At 40.4% G+C, this 18,498-nt stretch overlaps 1 protein-coding gene across 1 annotated transcript; it reads left to right on the forward strand.

Moving 5' to 3' along the window:
- Positions 1 to 621: 621 nt before the first annotated feature.
- On the forward strand, positions 622 to 16,064 carry LOC114047162 (protein CutA homolog). The gene is made up of 6 exons (XM_027867930.1): positions 622 to 720; positions 4,107 to 4,255; positions 9,738 to 9,797; positions 14,426 to 14,471; positions 14,915 to 14,964; positions 15,582 to 16,064. Exons 1-6 carry the CDS (start codon positions 643 to 645, stop codon positions 15,682 to 15,684), a joined length of 486 nt encoding a protein of 161 aa, XP_027723731.1. The 5' UTR covers positions 622 to 642; the 3' UTR covers positions 15,685 to 16,064.
- The last annotated feature ends 2,434 nt before the right edge of the window (positions 16,065 to 18,498 follow it).

Raw genomic sequence — 18,498 nt, forward strand, 5'->3', positions numbered from 1 at the left:
ATAGGTAAATCACTTTTCAGGGCCTCCTTTTAACTCTTTAAGACTCTAAATTATAAATGAGTTGATGATCTACTTTGGTGGAGGGAGTTTCAATACCTTAATTTCCTTGAGGGGTAAAATCATGAATTTAGGCCCGTCACGGCCTCTCCCTCCTCCCCAAATGCAGACATCTCAGTTTCCTCCTCTGAGTCTGACACTTTCTGTAAAATTCGAGTATTGGACGGGACGGATGGTCATTAAGGTTCCTTCCAGCCCTGAGTTCTATGATCCAATTTGCGTGTGATGGAACCCTCGAGCTCCCAGCTCCTCAGCTCGCTGCAGGACCATCTGTTCTGATTCGAAGGCCCTCCTGTAACTGCAATTTTCCGGTACAGAAAGTTTGACTAAGAAAGGAAATCCCAAGCTCGAGGTTGAGGGGAGCTGGCTGGGCAGCGGCAGGTGGAAAAGCCTAGGCGCTAATCCCAGGACAGCCTTTGGAAGGAGGAGTCAGGAGGACAGGAGGGGAGGGGCTCGAGAGTCCTGGAAGTCCCCCGCTCCTGGGCCAAGCACAGCCCAGCGGGGTCCTAGGGGCGCCCGGGGGCAGCTCCGCTGCCGCAGCCGAGCAGGAGCCGGGGACCGCACGCCGCTGACCCCCAGGGCACCATGGACTGGCTGACCCAGCGCTGCCCGCCGCTTGCTGCCCAGAGCTGCCTTCGCCCCGGCTGCCTCTCCTGGCTCCTGGTGAGTGCCCAGCCCGAGGGAGGGTTTCCCTAGGACTTTAGGGATCTGGGGATTCAAAGTCCCACGGGACCATGGCGATCTAATTCAACTTACTCATTTTACGGATGGGGAGACCGAGACCCAAAGAGGGCAATAAACTAGCTCAAGGTTACACAGGTGGTATATGGTAAACTCTAAACCTGGTCTTCTGACTCCAAATCCAGTCTGTTTCTAAAATACAACCTCTGCCGGAGAGAACTGGGAATGGCCGCCGATACCCTGGGGCAGTGGGTAAATAGTGGGAATCCTCTTCTTCGCCCTTGGAGTGACAGCGATACCAACAGCCTCCCTCCTACCTATTGAGTCGTCTTCCTCCCTCTCCTCCCAGCTTGAGAAAACCCTGCTGAAACCCAAGAAAAGTAAAAAAACTGAAAAAGGAACCGGTACCGGTCAGGGCTAGAGAGATTAAAACATTATAAATTTTTATATCAAAATCACGTTTAAATTAATTTTATTGCATTTATTTTATCCCATTAAAGGAAATTTTTAAAAATGCAAAATGGAGCTTCTGATACCTTCAAAACTTCCCTCTTTCCTGTTATGTTTATTGTCCCCCGAGCCTGGGGAGTAGGCTTTCTTGATAGAAGTGGATTGTGAAGTTGCTTGGGCTTCGCCTGGCCCCCTAGGGCTCTGATCTCGGTTTGGACTTTACATCCCCTTGGAGCACCTCTGAAATCTGAGGGTCATGAGAAAGCCGGGCATGTGGTCAAATGTCTGCTACTCTCTGACTTTCTGTCTCTCCGATATTCTGTTCCAATTTATCCTTTCTGTCTCCTGTCTCTCACTGATCCTTCTTTACCTGACAAATAAGAGGGTTGGACTAGATGATTTCTAAGATCGCTTCACACAGCTCTATCATTCTATGTTCTAAGATCCTTTCAGTTCTGATAGTCTATCATTTAGTAATATATAATAATTTTTTTTTAAAGACCCTACCAGATTTCATGATTTGGACCCTTTTCTTCAAGTGGTCGTGTCTTATTTCAGAGCAGTTGGATTGCCAAGTCAGAGTCAGATGAAAGGAAAGATGTGGCTATGGCAGAGAAAAAAACCAGCCTGCCATTTAGTCAAACTCAGAAAGTAAAGAAATAAAGACAGCAGTCATGCCCTGCCAGAAGACAGGAGCCAGCCAAACGCAGAGAGACTGGGGAGCAAGAGAGGGAGAACAGAAATGGATTTGAGCAAGGCCAGGGAAAGAGGGTGGAGATCCAGAGGTGGCCAAAATACTGGAGTCCTTCCAGAGAGCTCTAGAGGTACACACTGAGGAAATGAAGGGAAGTCTCTTTTTTGAAGATTTTAATATTTGTTCTCAACATGTATGTGATACTTAACATTACTTCTTACTAAAATAATCATATATCCCATTTGTATAATGGGAAAATAGATGTTAAAGGACTTTGAAAAATTAAGTAAAAATACTTTATGAAGTCCTTTAATAGCAATTTTCCTATTTTGAGTCTCATAAAAACCCAATGAGCTATGTAGGATAGATAGTATTATCTATATTTTACAAATCAGAAAGTTGAGGCTCAGAGCAGCTAAGTTTGTTTTGAGCCTCCTAAAAGCCCAATGAGGTGAGTAGGATAGTTAATATTATCTATATTTTGCAAATAAGGAAACTGAGGCTCAGAGTAGCTAAGTGATTTGCCCAGGGTTACACACTTAGGATCATAGGATTTAGACTTGGAATAGACCTTAGTGCTTACCCAATCTCTTTGATTTATTTTCTGAGTCCCAAAGAAGTTAAGCTTGCCCAAGTCATATGGACTGTCCATATCAATCAAACATGGGATTTGAATCCAGGTACTCTGACAGAACTCATGGCCACTACTCCATCTGGTGTACGTTTTAGAATTGAGAGTGGGAGGAATATATAATCAGACATATTCTCTGGTCAGAAGAAGCTGGAGTTAGACACTCGGCTTCCAGAAATCAGCTTCACAGTTCCATGATAGTAATGATGTGGTTGGATAGGAGTTTGTCTGAAGGGAGTTTTAATGGATAAAGCTGATGAGACTTTAGGCTATATTAAGCAAAAAAGGTATAGAACTAGGGAAGTGATATTCCCAATGTCTTTTGCCCTTCTCAGAGCACATCTAGAATACTGTGCTCAACCGGAGGTGGCACATTTTAGGAAGGACGCTGATAGGCTGGAGAAAGTACAGAGGAGGACACATAGAATATTGAAGGGCCTTGAGAACATGTCATATGATGATGGGTTGAAGGAAGTAGGTGTATTTAGCATGGGGAACAGAAGACTCAGATGATAACTGTCTTCAAGTATTTGGAAAGCCTCCATGTGAAAGAAGGATTTGACCTTTTCTGTTTATTTCTATGGGGTAAAACTAAGAGCGGTGAGTGAGTGGAAGTTTCAGAGAGACAGATTTAAGCTTGATGTAAGGAATGACTTTCTAACATTTCAAGCTATACTCGAGTGCAATGAGCTGTAGCTGAGGGCAATGAGTTTCCCATCACTGGAAGTATTCAAGCAAAGACTAAATGACGACATTGGGGAGGAGATTTTAGAGAGTGTTTTTGTTCAGGCAGAGTTTGGACCAGATAGATATTCTCTGAGATCCTTTCCAACTCTGAGATCATGTGAGTCTGTAAGACAGGCAGATATGTGATTTAGGCTGAAGAAATCAAGAGAATCTCAAGGCAGGTACTGGGCCAATGCAGATACCATGATCTTAAAGTAGGTTAGGGGATGGAGCAAAAAAAAAAAAATTAAAGGTTCTAATTCCGTTTGTGAGTATCGACCCTTACGTTTGGTCCTCACATAGTAGCTTGTTATGCAACTATTTAGTGCATTTACCCTGTAACATTGCATGTTTGTGTTTTATCCATCTATGAGATTATAAGCTCTCTGAAGGCAGGGACCATGTTTTATCCAAACTTTGTATCTCTCTAGTTCCTAACACAATGTTTTATACACTGGAGATGCTTAATAAGTGCTTGTTGGATGAACGGAAGGGAAAACATTTGTGTTACACCTGCTGTTCCAGGCACTGTGTTAGGGACTTTTTACAAATATCATCTCATTCAACCCTCACAATAATCCTGAGAGGTAGATGGTATTATTATCTCCATTTTACAGTTGGGGAAACTGAGGCAGGCAGCAATTAAGTGACTTGCCTAAGGTCACACAACTAGTAAGTACCTGAGGCCAGATTTGAATTCTGGTCTTCCTAATCCCAGACCCAAACCTCTATCCACTGCACAACCATCTGCCTCAATGCATGAATAAGTGAATGAATGAATGAATGTGGTCCCACAAAGCTTATGTTTCTCTGAAGGACTGAATAGACATAGGCAGTCTTGACCCATGTCCCCTTACTTTTCTCTAGGTGGTGATGGCCTTCATCCTGTCATACCCTATGCTGAGGACCATCAGCCTCGAACTCCACTCAGTGGTTACTGGCAGTTACCTCTCTGGGACTCACTCGGTTGCCTTTGTCAACTGCCCCAATGAGCAGATCGCCAAAGACATAGCAAGGTAGAGTGATGAGATATAGGGCTTAGGGGTCCGTTTCATGGGCTCGAAGATGTCAGAGCTGTTGTATTGCCTTAGGAGTGGGGTTCTGTTTGTTCCCTCTCTAGGCTAAAACTACTCAGCCCTATACATTTTGGAGTCAAGGGGATATGATTTGATGGACCCTTTGGTCTCTGTGAAAAGAAATGGCCTACAAGATAAATAACAATAATAGCTCACATTCGTATTGTGGGATAAGGTTTGCAAAGCACTTCATATATATTATTTCATTTGCCCTATACTAATGTAAGATGCTATTGCTGTTTTTATTTAGGTAATCAGTTAGCAATGGTCTTTGAAAGACTCAGGTGAAGTAGTGTTATTTATAATCATAAGCTCTTTTCTTTGAATACTACTTTATAGTAGTATTTTATAGTACTTTATGGTATTCTTTTTCAAAAAACAATTTATTGGTGTCCCTTGTTTTTACATAGCCTAAATTTCACCACTTTTCACACTATATCCTTCCTCTTCCCCCTCCCAGAGAGCCATTCCTTATAACAAATAATTTCACCTTATAATTTTCAAATCACTTTCGTATTTTTTCCCATTTTATCCTCAAAACATCTCTGTGAAGTAGGCAGGGGTGAGTACTATTATTCCCATTTTACAGATGATGAAACTGGAAGACCTGGAACCAAGACCTAGGTTCCCCTACCTATCTCTGTAATCCAATGCTCTTTCTACTAACTACACAAGTACTGGTGTTAGAACAATAATAATGACAATAACTATTTATATAGTACTTCAAGATTTTCAGCGTGAGATAGGGGGAGTACAAGTACCATCCTCATTTTACAGATGGAGAAATTGGGTCTCAGAAAGGTGAGGTGACTTGCTTTGAACATGGCTAGTAATTGTCATTGCCAGGAAACAAATCCAAGTCATTTCATTCTAATAGCACTATTCTTTCCACTAGACCAGTGTATTAGACCCCCTAATACACACACACACACACACACACACACACACACACACACATCCTGAAGTTCATATTTTAAATTGACTTTTTAAAATTTTCCAGATTCAACCTCAGAGATGCTAATTCATGTCAAATGGAAAGAAGTCCTATAATTGGGGTTCATATTCCTTCAAGAGTATTTAAAGTATTTAAGGACTTCTCTACTGTCAGTTTTTCTTTAGGGGATGTGGTGGATGAAAGAGGAAATGACTGAGGAAAACAAAGGTTTGACCTTCTGGGCATATTGATTTATTAAGCAATGAATGCCAATTGCCTAACAAATTGAGACCAAGGCCCTTTCTCAGCTTAGGACTGGGCCTGGAATACAGAGGGAGACAGACTTTTATACATTAAAAACAGTTAAACAAATAGGGCCAATTAATTAAAAGGAAATGATACAACATTAGGTAATCTGATTTCTAATTGTGTGAAAGATTAGGGACTTCCCAAGTTGAGGGGGGTAGAAGAATGAACAGGTGAAAAAGAGGTGTCCCACTCTCCCTAAGTGTAAACTGATCAGTCAGTATGGGGCCAGTTTTCAGATAAGACATATGAGTTACTTGAGATGTACAATTGTGAGAAAACTTGTGTCAATCTTTAGATCTGGCTGAGTTCTTGGTCAGCATCCCTAGGTCCTTCGTTAAGGGTCTCTACATAGCAGGTAGAGGTGATCCAATTTCCCAGCCACACAGGGTTGGGTTCAAATAATGCAATAAAGTTTTCTCCCACTTCCCATAATTGAATAAAGTTTTCTCACAATACAGAAATTGGACTAGACCCATAATTGAATAGAAACTAAGCTAGCTCCACAATTGAATCAGAAGATAGAATCAGTGTGGTTCACTCAATTCCCACAATTAACCACTTGGTGTCCTAATCTTCTCAATTCCCTCAGGGTTAATTGAATCAAAATGTTAGAACTGGGAATACAGCATGTTAGAATGGGAAGTGATCTTAGAGGTCATCCCATCCAGCCCCAGTCAGAAGCATGAATCTTCTTTACAGAATTCCCATCAAGTGGCCAGCTAGTTTGATGGGGTAACCCCCTAAGTCCTGAGGTAGGTCATTCCACAGGAGATGGGGCCCATTGGTAGGAAATTATTTCTTATGCCAAACCAAAATCTGCATTCCTGTAACTTCCTATTGCTTTGAGTTTTGCCCTCTGCGGCCAAGTAGAACAAGTCTATTTCCTCTTCTGATAGCCCAAGATAACCTTGCACAGTATTAAAAGACAGCAATAAAGAAAATAGCTACAAAGAGAGCTGGAGAATGGCCCAACCTGGCCTGTTTGGGCCCTGTCCTTCCTAATTCACAGCCCAACTTTTTTTGCAATGCTCAAAAAAGAAAAAAAAAATAACACACCCCCAACCTTCTTGGAGCTAAATGGCCTTTAGTGGCCATGACAGTGGCAGTTAAGGTCAGATCAACTCTGGCCTTGGCTTCATTTTTCCTTATTGAGTCTTTTCTTTTCAATTTCTTCATATTAATATTTAATTTGGAGGGAACATAGGACCAGTGGCCCTATTGGCCTGTAGTACACAGTAACACTATTCATGAGGCAAGACATGAATTATTCAATGCCTACTTCACCCCTGCCCTGTTCTATGTGACTCTCCCACTATTCCCCATGGGGACCTGTGTTCTCTAAGTCCAGAAACACACAGTAAAGAAACTAGTCCCAGAAACTTTCTGGATACACAGGATTTTCTGAGGGGCAAGGTTAGGGTAGACCATATAGTTGTTCCTCTGGGATCGCATTTTGTCCTCAGAGCATGGGTGTGTCAATCATTGGACCTAGGTTCTAGTGTCACTTCTGACATTACCTCATTGTATGACTGTGGGTAAGTCATTTCCTTTCTCTAGACCTTAGTTTCTTAATTTGTAAAATGAAAGGGTTTGAACCAGATGACTTTTAGGATTCCAGCTCTAAATCTTATTATCCTATAAGGATAATATCTCACATTTTTATTGTGCTTTAAGCATTTTTCTCACAACTCTGAAGAGGTAAGTGAAAATTTTATTTCCCCCTTTTTACAGATTAGAAGATCATGAGGGTGATATAGGTTAATCTATCTCTAAGTTTCCTTCTACCTTTTCATAGATCTGAACCCACAGCCTTTCCAAGAAAGCATGCAAGAGAGACTTTATCTGGGAGACACTTGCAGGATCATAGCTTAGAGCTACAAAAGACCTTAGAGGCCATGAAGTCCAACACACTTATTTTACAAGTGGGGAAACAAGAGACCCAGAGAGGTTGAGTGACTTGCCCAAAGTTAAAACTTTTTCTGGTAACTGAGATAAAGCCGATCATGGTTGGACACTTTTTCCTCTGGTTTTTGGAGTGCCCTTCCTTATGAGGTCAGGCTATGGGACAAAAGGCAAGGGCTCAGTCCCTTACTATGCCCTGCTTCCCTGGGAGACAGCCAACAAAGGTTTTTTTCCCCATAGACACAAGTCTCATGTCCTTAATGGGGGAGCCTCCCCCCATCTTGTCTAGGTTTCTGGGACATTTTTCCTAAACTGCAGTAGCATTTACTCCACCTTTAACTTGTCACTTATTCAGGACACTTTCCTAGTTTGCATCCCCCAAGAGGACTGAAAACAGGGTGCCAAGTTATAGCCTTCTGTCTTCTCTCTCTCTGTTCCTTTCTGTTGCCCCAAAGCATTAACTTATGTTCCAGGGCCAAGAACATAGTCACCAAAGTTACTGGGAAAGGGAGCTGAGCTCTTCTTCCTAAGGGCTACCAACTTGTACATATTCTAGTTACGGGTGGCGTGTGGCCAGCAAACCTGTTCCCTTGTCTGGAAGAGCTTTTGTTTAGTCTTTTATTTCCTGAGTACAGAAGGAGGGCCTGGCTAATTCTTACATGACTTATTGATGTGTGTGTGTGTGTTTTGAATTTAAGTCCAATAACAACATTAGACATTTCCCCCAAGTGGCCAGGGGTTGGGGGATGGGCAGTTGTTGTGAGATCTGACCTGGCAGCGGAGCTGAGTCATTCAACCTTCCCCTCATGGTTAGTGAGCTGAGCCATTTGCCCTTGGGCAGAATCATGAGCTATTAGAAAAATAGGATTTAGAGGTGGCAGAGACCTTAGAGATCATCCATTTGGTATAAGTCAGATTTATTTTTTACAGATGAGGAAAGTGAAGCCCAGGGAGAAGTGACTGGCCAAAGGTCACACAGGTAAATAACTAGTAGAGCTGAGAATAAGACAGATTCTACGAAACCAAGTTCAACATTCCCCACCCCCATCATACGGTGTTGTGCTGCTTTGACCTTTCTTCAGGTTAAATGTTTTTTTTCCTTGCCACTCAGTCCTGACTCCTGGACTGCCACCCATCTCTGATTAAGCAAATTGAGATTAATCCTGGAGCTTGGCTGTCTGAAGTGAGTAAACTGTCCAGCAGTTGCTGTAGAAACAAGACTGCCCCCTCACCCTCCTTAATGCAATTAAAAGATTTATTTAGATGCTGGAATTTTAGTGTCCCCTCTAAGAGTGGCAGAAAGCTAGGGCCGTGTTGTTAGTGCTACTTTAATGGGATAAGTGAACTAGAGCACTGCTCAGACTAGCATTTGAGAGAGGAGAAAATAGGTCAGTTCAAACAGGACAGAGAGACTCAGTTAATACAACAGAAAAAAGTTCATTCTACTGGGCGCACATTTTAAGCTTGACAGAGACATCAAACTAAGGCTCCCCGGGCTTTGAAATGGTACAGCAGCATGGCATGATGGAAAGAGAATTAGACTTGGAGCTTGTAGTCCTGAAAACCTTGGTTAGAGTCCTGGTTCTGTCACCGTCCAGCTGTGTGATCTTGGATTAATCATAACACCTTTCTGAGTCTCGGTCTCTTCATCTTTAAAATGGGGCTAGTGGCATTTGTATTTTCTACCTCACCACAACATGGAAACACTCTGTAAAGCTTAAAACCCTATCGAGCAAGTGTTGTGATAATTCCTGCCCCTGCCTTCTTGGGCTATAGGTTTTTCTCTCCCACGACACTCTTTAAAACTTTTAACAACCTCTTCTTCCAATGGGCAAGGCTTTTCTGAGGGGCTCCTTTTTCACTAGGCCTCAAGGGAAGAAGAGGTTGTTCTCCCTAGCACCCATCGTTGGCGTTAAGGGTGTACTGGGGTTAGCTCCAACCAGGCTGCTGATTGTTAAATTTTCTTTGGGAGCATTTGCACTTTAGATATTGACAAATGCTATAAGTCAGGGCTTGGGAGATTGTTTTGTTGATTGCCTAGATTTAAGAAGTGATGGAGGAAATGATAATAATGCAGCTTAAACTTAAAAGTATGTCTTATTTACAGTGTTTTTTTTTTTCTTTAGAAAGATGGTTAATAAACATTTAACAGCATACTCCTGCTTGGAGCTGACTAAGTTTATCCCCAAGAGGCCAGTCCACAGGTCAAAGATACTGGATTTTGGCAAAGAATTGTTTTCTGAATCGCTCACATTCCCCCTCCTCTCTCTGCCGCAGGACCATCCTAGATAAGAAGCTGGCTGCCTGTGTGAATATCCTGCCGAGGGCCTCCTCTCTGTGAGTAGGGCCTGCTGTCTCTCCCAGTTCCCACCGCTGGCACTGGGGAAGGGGCTGTGGGCAAGGCTGGGCTGTGGGTTAGCATTATAATCTCCATGCTGTTCACCCCAGGAGCCCTCAGAGAAGCCTGTCTGAGAACCCAGAACAACACCAGTACTAGGAACTGATCATTTTGCTGTGGCATTCACTTGCTCCAAACCCTTCCAAAGCTCCCCATCACTCCCAAGATAAAGACAGGATTGAGAACTGGAAGGGACTTCTAGAAGAAAAGATCTTTGAGGCTAGAGAAGGGTCTAAACCTTTTGGTTTGGCAAAGGTTTCCCTCTGGCAGTCTGGTAAAGCCTATGGACCCCTTTGAATGCATAAAATGAAGTATATCAGGTTACAAAGGAAACCAACTACATGGCAATAGTTATAAAAAAAAATTCTTTTAAACTAAGTAATGGGTCTAAGGTTAAGAACCCTGTTCTAGTCCATCCCCCTCATCTGATCTAAATAAAATCGGAGGTCAAAATAGATGAAGTCCAGCCTGAAAGCTCACAGGCAGTAAGCTGAGAATTCTGAACTCAAACCCAGATCCTCTGACTCCAAGTCCAGTACCTTACACTGCACCCTAACCAGATAGGTTGGGTGGGGGGGGGGAGGAAACTGAATGCTGTGTAATTCTAACAATCAACAATGTCCTAGAAGAAGAAAGGAAAAAATGCAGCTTTTTTCTTCTTCCTCCTCCTCTTTTTTCATCTCTTTCTCTTCTCCTCTTTCTTCTTTTCCTCCTCCTCTTTCTTTTCCTCCTCTTCTTTCTCCTCTTCCTTCTCCTCCTCCTCCTCATCTTCCTTCCAGAGGTAAGGCCCTATGGATTTGGAGCACTGGGTATACAGGCTCAGTTGATATATTGGTTATTTTTGCTAAATTTCTTTTCCTTTTTTTTAATTGTGTCAAAGGAGAGCTCCCTGGGGAGTGGAGAAAGAAGGGATATGTTTAGAAATAAAAAATAATGTAAAAATGAAATATATCAATAAACATTTTAAAAAATATGAGAGTATTGTACTAGATGATTTCTAAAGTCCCTTCCAGCTTTAATAATCTGTGAATTATGACATGTCAGGATTCTTGCACACTACTGGGAAATTGGGTCCCTCACACAATGGTTGTTTCCTCCCCCTGGCATTTAAGGGCTTCTATAGCCTGGCCAAATGTATTTCCTACTATGCTCTTATGTGAAGCCTCTGATCCATTTAAATTGGTATCTCTTCATTGTCTTCCCACACATATCACATGGCTAATGCTGGAATGCATGCTGTAATACCCTCTTTACTCCTTCTGTATTCTGTAAGGTCCATCTCAGATCCTTTTTTTCACACAGCTTTCCCTTTCCTCTACAGCTTTCAGTGTTTTCCTCTGCCTCAGAACCCATCACTTTTACTGCCTGAATCACACATTTCACCATTAATCATAACCAGACACTTGCTGTATATCATTGCCCCAACTGACATCATTTTACTAGAAAGTAGTTAATATATTATAACCAAAGGTGTACTGGTAAATGTTTAACAACTAGCTCTCCACAGGGAAAAAAGGCAGCAGGATACATTTAAGTTCAATCGGCATTATTAATATTTACTCTGCCATGTTCTTAAATCCAGACAATCAATAACAACAACAGAATCCAAGCCCTGATTTTTAGCTTTTGCCAATTTTTGAGGCATAAATACTCCCAATGAAAATTTAACAATCTGCTCTTGTGAGGCCAGTTTGAGCTGGCTCCAGCACATCTTTGGTTATAACTAAATCTTGCTATTAGATTTCTAACATCACTCTTTCCTATGAGGCTCACATCCCTTTATAACATCATTTTCTCTTTACTCACTTCTTGCTCTACCAATTAATGGCCTTAACAAAGGGTACGCCTATACTACCATTGTGCTGAATGCCTTAAGAGACATTACTTATCATATGATCTGGTACCAGAAGTGACTTTAGAGATCACCTAGTCCACTCCCCTCCCTTTCTTTAAAATAAGGAAATTAAAACCCAGAGGGGTTAGTTGAATTACCTAAGGTTACATAGGTAAGTAGCTGAGCCAATATCTAAACACAAGTTTGCTGATTCTAAAACCAATTCTTCCCTTTCCAGGCTACCACAGGGCCTTTTGTGGTGATCTGCCTTTACCCTATTTCCTATCCAATCTATCCTTGATACTGATGCTGAACTAATCTTCCTAATTTGCTGCTCTGACCATGTACTTTTTTGTCTACTTCTTAGTGACACCCTCTAAGAAGGATACCGTGACCTGGAGGGTGGGTGAGCAGTAGTATGGCCAGGAACCTAGGAAACTATGTCATATGAGTAGCTACATAGAAAACTAGAATAAATAGCCTGAAGAAGGGGGAGGCAGGAAAAAAGGGAGGGATAGGATTACTTGTCTTCCAATATGTAAAGTGCACGGAGTAAGCTTCCTTATTCTCTATGGAACTAGGGACAATAGGAGGAAGTCACAAGAAAGCAGATTTGGGTTCCTTTAAAGATAGAACTTACTAACAGAGTTGTCCAAAAATATAACAGGAATTAGTGAGTTCTCTGTCACCAGAAATATCCAAACTTGATTCTATATAGGAAGTTCCCAAATAAAGAAAAAAAGTACAGTCTCTTCTGGTCCCTTCTGGCCCCAAGATTCTAGGATTTTATATTCTATCTCTTTATGGTTAGAAATCCTTATTAAAGGGGGTAGGGAGGTTTTAAAATTTCCTTCTCATCTTAGTAATTTTTTTAAAAAGTTTTAAAATTTAAACTTAAATACAAAATACGAAAAGAAAAGAATACATTGTCATGTACACAGCAGAACAGAAGAGGATTCAATATAAAGCAATAAATTTCCATTTCAAGAAAACCATTATAATTAATATTGCACATAATTTTCAAAGCTGTCCATCTTTTCTTTGCTTCCTAGTATGTTTTCATTTGTCTTCTGCTGGTGTACTTTTTACTTTACTTTCCCCCCTTCCTCCCCACTACCAAGAAGGCTACAATTAAGTGTATACACACACACATATATACATACACATACATAGATATCCATAAACATACACATATATACACATAAATACTTGAATGCACATACATACAGCTGTATTATGCTTATTTCCACTTGTCATCTGTTTGTCTGAAGGTGGATAGTATCTTTCTTCATAAGCCCAAATCCACCAGCTCATCATTTCCTACATCACACCAATATTCTGACCCAATCACATTCTATTTGAGAGATTGTCTATGAGCATTTCCTCCCCAATTTTCTGCATTCTCTCTATTCTTGGCTATATAGGTTTTATTTATACAGGAAAATTTTTATTTAAAGTAATCAAAATTACCCATTTTACACTTCAACACTGCTCTCACCTCCTAATATGGTTTAAGGTCTGATACTACTGAATCTAGTTCCTTCACATCTTTTTTTCCTCTGGTTTCCTTTAAGTTCCTGACCCTCTGCTCTTCCACATGAAACTTGTTATTATTTTTCTGACCCAATAAGATAATTCCTTAGTAATTTGGTTGAGATGGCATTACATAAATAGATTAGTTAGGTTAAATTGTCATTTTTATTATATTAGCTTTACCTACCCATTCACAATAAATATTACTTCAATTATTTAGATCTAACTTTGTATGAAAGGTGTTTTGTGTTTATATTTGCATAGTTCCTGGGTCTGTTTTGATAGGTTTACTCTCCTTTTTTTTAATACTGTCTAGTTATTTTATATGGTCTAAAATTACTGATTAATATGGCTGACACTTGGTATAGTTTCTCTATTTTTCTCTTTTGATTAAATCTGATTTTAGCTTTAACTTTGTCTGAGATCATGATTACTATCCCTGTTTTTTTTACATAATAAATTCTAGTCCTGATATTTATTTTATGTTTGTGTGTAGCTCTAATTTTTATAGCATTTCTTGAAAGCAACATATTGTTAAGTTCCAATTTTTAATCTGCTGTCAGTTTCCATTTTGTGGGTAAATTCATCCCATTCACTTTCTAAACTATAATTACTTGTCACATATTTTTCTCACTATCCTTCTCACCCTATTCCTATTCCTCCTCACTCCTCTACTTTGCTTCTACCCACTACCTTGCCCTCCTATTCCTTAACCTGCTCACCCTTCAAGAATCCCTTCCTTATCCTCTCCCTCCACCCTATCCCCTTAGCCTCTTATTTCTTTCTGAATTTAGAAGATTTTTATACCCTTCTAAATATATATGTTGTTCCCTCTTTATTCCATTCCCATTAATCTACACACCCTTCTATGCCCCACCTTATCCTATTCCCTATCCCTCCCTTATCCTCTCCCCATCTCCTTACCCTTTTATTTCTTTCTGTTTTGTGAGGCAATTGAGGTTAAGTGACTTGCAGAGTCACACAGCTAGTAAGTGTCAAATGTCTGAGGTCAGATTTAAACCCAGGTCCTCCTGACTCCAGGGCTAATATTCTATCTACTGAGCCACCTAGCTTCCCCCATCTTAGTCATTAGCAAGGAATGAGCTGATGGTATAGGGTTAGGGGAATGGCATTTCAGGAGAGCTCTGCCTAACCTTAAAGCAGGATAATATTTTTCTATAATTTTGTTAACTCTTCTAGGTACTTTTGGAAGGGAGAGATTGAAGAAGCCACTGAAATCCTTTTGGTAAGTGTGAGTACCAGTCTAGATCTAAGGGGTCTGAGGCAAGGTGCAGTGAGTAATGAAGAGAAACACCCCACCCCTTCTTTATCATTTTCAATTTTTAAAGCAGAAGTTTCATAAAGTCATAAAATGTTAAGAGTGAAAGAAACCTTAGAATATAGAATGTCAGTGCTGAAATGGACCTAATAACATGCAATATTCAAGCAGGAAAGGGCCTTAGAAATCACTTAGTGTGACCCCTTTTATTTTATAGATGAGGAAGGGGCATATTTCCACCTCTGCCAAGTTTTGTGTACAAGTGCTTGGGTCATTCCTGAGGACCTCAGAGGAAATCCATAATTTCATAGTCAGGGAGAAAAGCTGCACCCCCTAGCTCATCAGAAGTGAAACTGATATCACATGATCTGGAAATGAATTTATGAAAGATTGATGTTTCTCTTGAACAGTTAGTGAAAACGAAGACTTCAAAAATACACGAACTCTCTAACTACATCAGGTGAGACTTCTCTCTTTCCATCAGCTTATCTCTAATCCCTTTCCTTCAGCTGTTTGGTCAAGGAGCTGAATCTGATCAATGGCACAAATATAACCTAAGGCAGGATGCTTAATGGAGCCTGTGCATGCAACAAGCATTCCACTTAGTGGGGTGTGTGTGTGTGTGTGTGTGTGTGTGTGTGTGTGTGTGTGACACAAAGAGAAGCAACATAGTATATTGAATAGAATGCTGGACTTGAAGTCAGAAAGACCCAGCTTCAGACTCTTCCTATGATACTAACTAGTTGTAGGGGAGTCACCTCATTCCCCTGAGCCCCAGCCATTCTCTGAGACTAATTTATTAGGTCCAAGATGAGCTGTGATCTGCTCTGATACTCCAGTGATGAAGTCACAGATCCTGTAAATATTAGAGAGCAAAAGCCTCCTTCACTCTGTGGGTCAGGAACCTTGACGAGGACAGAGGCCACAGGTTAAACAAAACACAACCCAGTATGATCTACTGAACAGCTGTTGGCTAATGGACATTAGATGAAGTGCGCCTATCTATGAAGATCTCAAAGCTTCTTTCTCAAGAGATATCTCCAACCATCCTTACTCAGCTCTTTTTCCTTTCTTTAGATCAATTCATCCTTTTGAGATTCCTGAGCTCTTCAGCCTACCCATCGACCAAGGAAACCCTCTTTATTTAAAGTGGATTGAAGAAGGGGTAGCTGAGAACTGAGCAGAGGCACACTCTACTTTCTGGTGCGAAGATGTAGAGAGCTTGGCAGGAGAGACAGTTGCTGTCCCTTGGATTGCAATACATTTAGAAGATAATTAACTTATGGATTCTGATGCTTATGTTAGCTCTTTGCCTATTCCAGGTAATGAGCAGAAGAGGTTAAACATATTGAATGGGAAAGAAGATAACTATGTACTTCGACCCCTCCTCTACCCTCATGATGAGAGTTTAATTCTTTAAGGAGATGGTTGTGAGCGTTCCACTCTGCCTCTCTTGCCTATCACCCACTACCACATAGACTTCTAGATGTACCACCAGCCCATAGAATGTCTCCTTTTCACAGAATGGAGCCCTTAGTAAAAAATGAGAACTAGGCTGAATTGGGTCTGCTTTTCAGTTGTCTTTATTGCCTCTGTTAGGAACAAACCTGGTAAACTAACTAATTCACCCTAAAGTTCTAGAAGCTAGATGTGTTTCTCCCTCAAAGGGAATTATTTTTTCCTTTTTAAATATTTTATTTTTTCCCAATTACATATGAACACATTTTTAACCTTTATTTTTACAATTTTGAGTTTTAAATTCTCTCCCATCCTCCCTCCCCTCCCCCAATTCAGAAGACAAACAATTTCATGTAGTTATACACATGCAGTCATGCAAAACATATTTCCATATTAGTCATGTTGTGAAAGAAAACACAGACCAAAAAAATCCACAAGAAAAATAAAGTTTTTAAAGAAGTATGCTTTGATCTGTATTCAGACTCCATCAGTTCTTTCTCGAGGTAAATAGCATTTTTTGTCATGAGTCTTTCAGAATTGTCTTAGATTATCATACTGTTCAGAATAGTTAAGTCATTCACAGTTGATCATCATACGATATTGCTGTTACTGTGTACAATGTTTTCACTTCACTTAGCATCAGTTCATGTAAATCTTTCCAGGCTTTTCTAAAAGCACCCTGCTGGTCATTTCTTATAGCACAATAGTTTTCCATCACAATCATATGCCACAACTTGTTCAGTCATTCCCCAGCTGATGGACATTCCCTCAATATCCAATTCTTCACCACCACAAAAAGAGCTGCTCTAAATATTTTTTGTACATATAGGTCCTTTCCTTTTTTTTTAATCTCTTTGTAATATAGACCTAGCAGTGCTGTTGCTGGGTCAAGGGGTATGCATGTTTTTCTTGCCCTTTGGGCATAGTTCCAAATTGTTCTCCAGAATGGCTGGATCAGTTACAATTCTACCAATAATGCATTCATTTCTCAGTGTTCCCACATCCCCTCCAACATCTGTCATTTTCCTTTTCTGTCTTATTAGCCAATCTGATAGGTATGGAGTAGTACCTCAAAGTTGTTTTAATTTGCATTTCTCTAAGCAATAGTGATTTAGAGCATCTTTTCATATGATTATAGATAGCTTTGATTATTTCATCTGAAAACTGCCTATTCATATCCTTTAACCATTTGTCAATTGGGGAATGACTTGTATTCCTAGAAATTTGACTCAGTTCTCTATATATTTGAGAAATGAGGCCTTTATATTTACAGCAAGAGAAACTTATTGTAAATTACACCCACCCCCCCCCCCCCCCCGCCCCATTTTCTGCTTTCCTTCTAATCTTGGCTGCATTGGTTTTGTTTGTGCAAAACCTTTTTAATTTAATGTAATCAAAATTATCCATTTTACATCTCATAATGCTGTCGTTCTCATTTGGTCATAAATTCTTCTGTTATCCCTAGATCTGATAGCTAAACTATTTTATGCTTTCTTAATTTGCTTATAGTATCACCCTTTATGTCTAAATCATGTACCTATTTTGACCTTATCTTGGTATACAGTGTAAGATATTGGTCTATACTTAGTTCCTGCCAAATTGTTTTCCAGTTTTCCCAGGAATTTATGTCAAATAGTGAGTCCTTGTCCCAAAACTTGAATCTTTGGGTTTATCAAACAATAGGTTATTATGGTCATTAGTAAATGACTATATATTGTGCACCTAATCTATTCCACTGATCCACTACTCTATTTCTTAGTCAGTATCAGATTGTTTTGATGATTACAATTTTGTAATATAGTTTGAGATCTGGTACAACTAAGCCATAAAAGAGAAATCAAAAAAGAGCTTGAGAGGGCAATGCTTAAACCAAAGTAATACTTTTCAGGGATTCCTGTGGTGGATGGAAGAAGACCTTTCCCAATCTCCTCAAAACACCCCTGCCCCTGACAGACCTCATCCTCATTTCTGACTGATCCTAGGAAGTAATGTGGGCTTTCATGGACAGAAACCTACATCACTAAAAAGAGAAGATATTGGTAGCAATCTAGGAGAAAAGGAAGGACATCTCTAGCAAAGAGAGAAGGGCTGGAGTTTGGTATATGGATTCCTCTCTTCCTGTGTTGGGGATAAACCAGTTATCTAGGACCTCCAGAGCTATATCTGAACACTTTCTAACCTTGTGTGGCTGACATAAGGGCCCTTATGGAAAAGAGAATTCATGTTGGATTTGAAGAAGACAAATGACCCCATCCAAATATGGACAAAATAAATACAAGCAATGCATCCTTAGTAGTACTCACAATGCTAACCTTTGGTTTAGACATTGCAATTGAGAATTATGGAATTACAGCATGGTAGAGACTGAAGGTACATTAGGGGTTAACTAGGCCAACTTTGTCACTTTACAGATAAGAATCCTAAGGCTTAGAAAGACGGGGTGACGGACTCAGGGTTACCCAGCCCATAAATACAGAACTGTTACTGCATCCCAGGTCGCCAGACTCCCAGGTCGCCAGACTCCCAGGTCGCCAGA

Source organism: Vombatus ursinus, unplaced genomic scaffold, assembly GCF_900497805.2.
Source record: "Vombatus ursinus unplaced genomic scaffold, bare-nosed wombat genome assembly UNPS02014786.1, whole genome shotgun sequence".
Taxonomy (NCBI): domain Eukaryota; kingdom Metazoa; phylum Chordata; class Mammalia; order Diprotodontia; family Vombatidae; genus Vombatus; species Vombatus ursinus.

What these genes read in the sequence shown, in the direction of transcription:
- LOC114047162 (XM_027867930.1), top strand. Translation starts at nt 643, where the DNA reads ATGGACTGGCTGACCCAGCGCTGCCCGCCGCTTGCTGCCCAGAGCTGC. An exon ending in CTGCCGAGGGCCTCCTCTCT is followed by an intron (nt 9,798 to 14,425) that starts GTGAGTAGGGCC and finishes TAACTCTTCTAG; the next exon opens with GTACTTTTGGAAGGGAGAGA. An exon ending in AAGCCACTGAAATCCTTTTG is followed by an intron (nt 14,472 to 14,914) that starts GTAAGTGTGAGT and finishes TCTCTTGAACAG; the next exon opens with TTAGTGAAAACGAAGACTTC.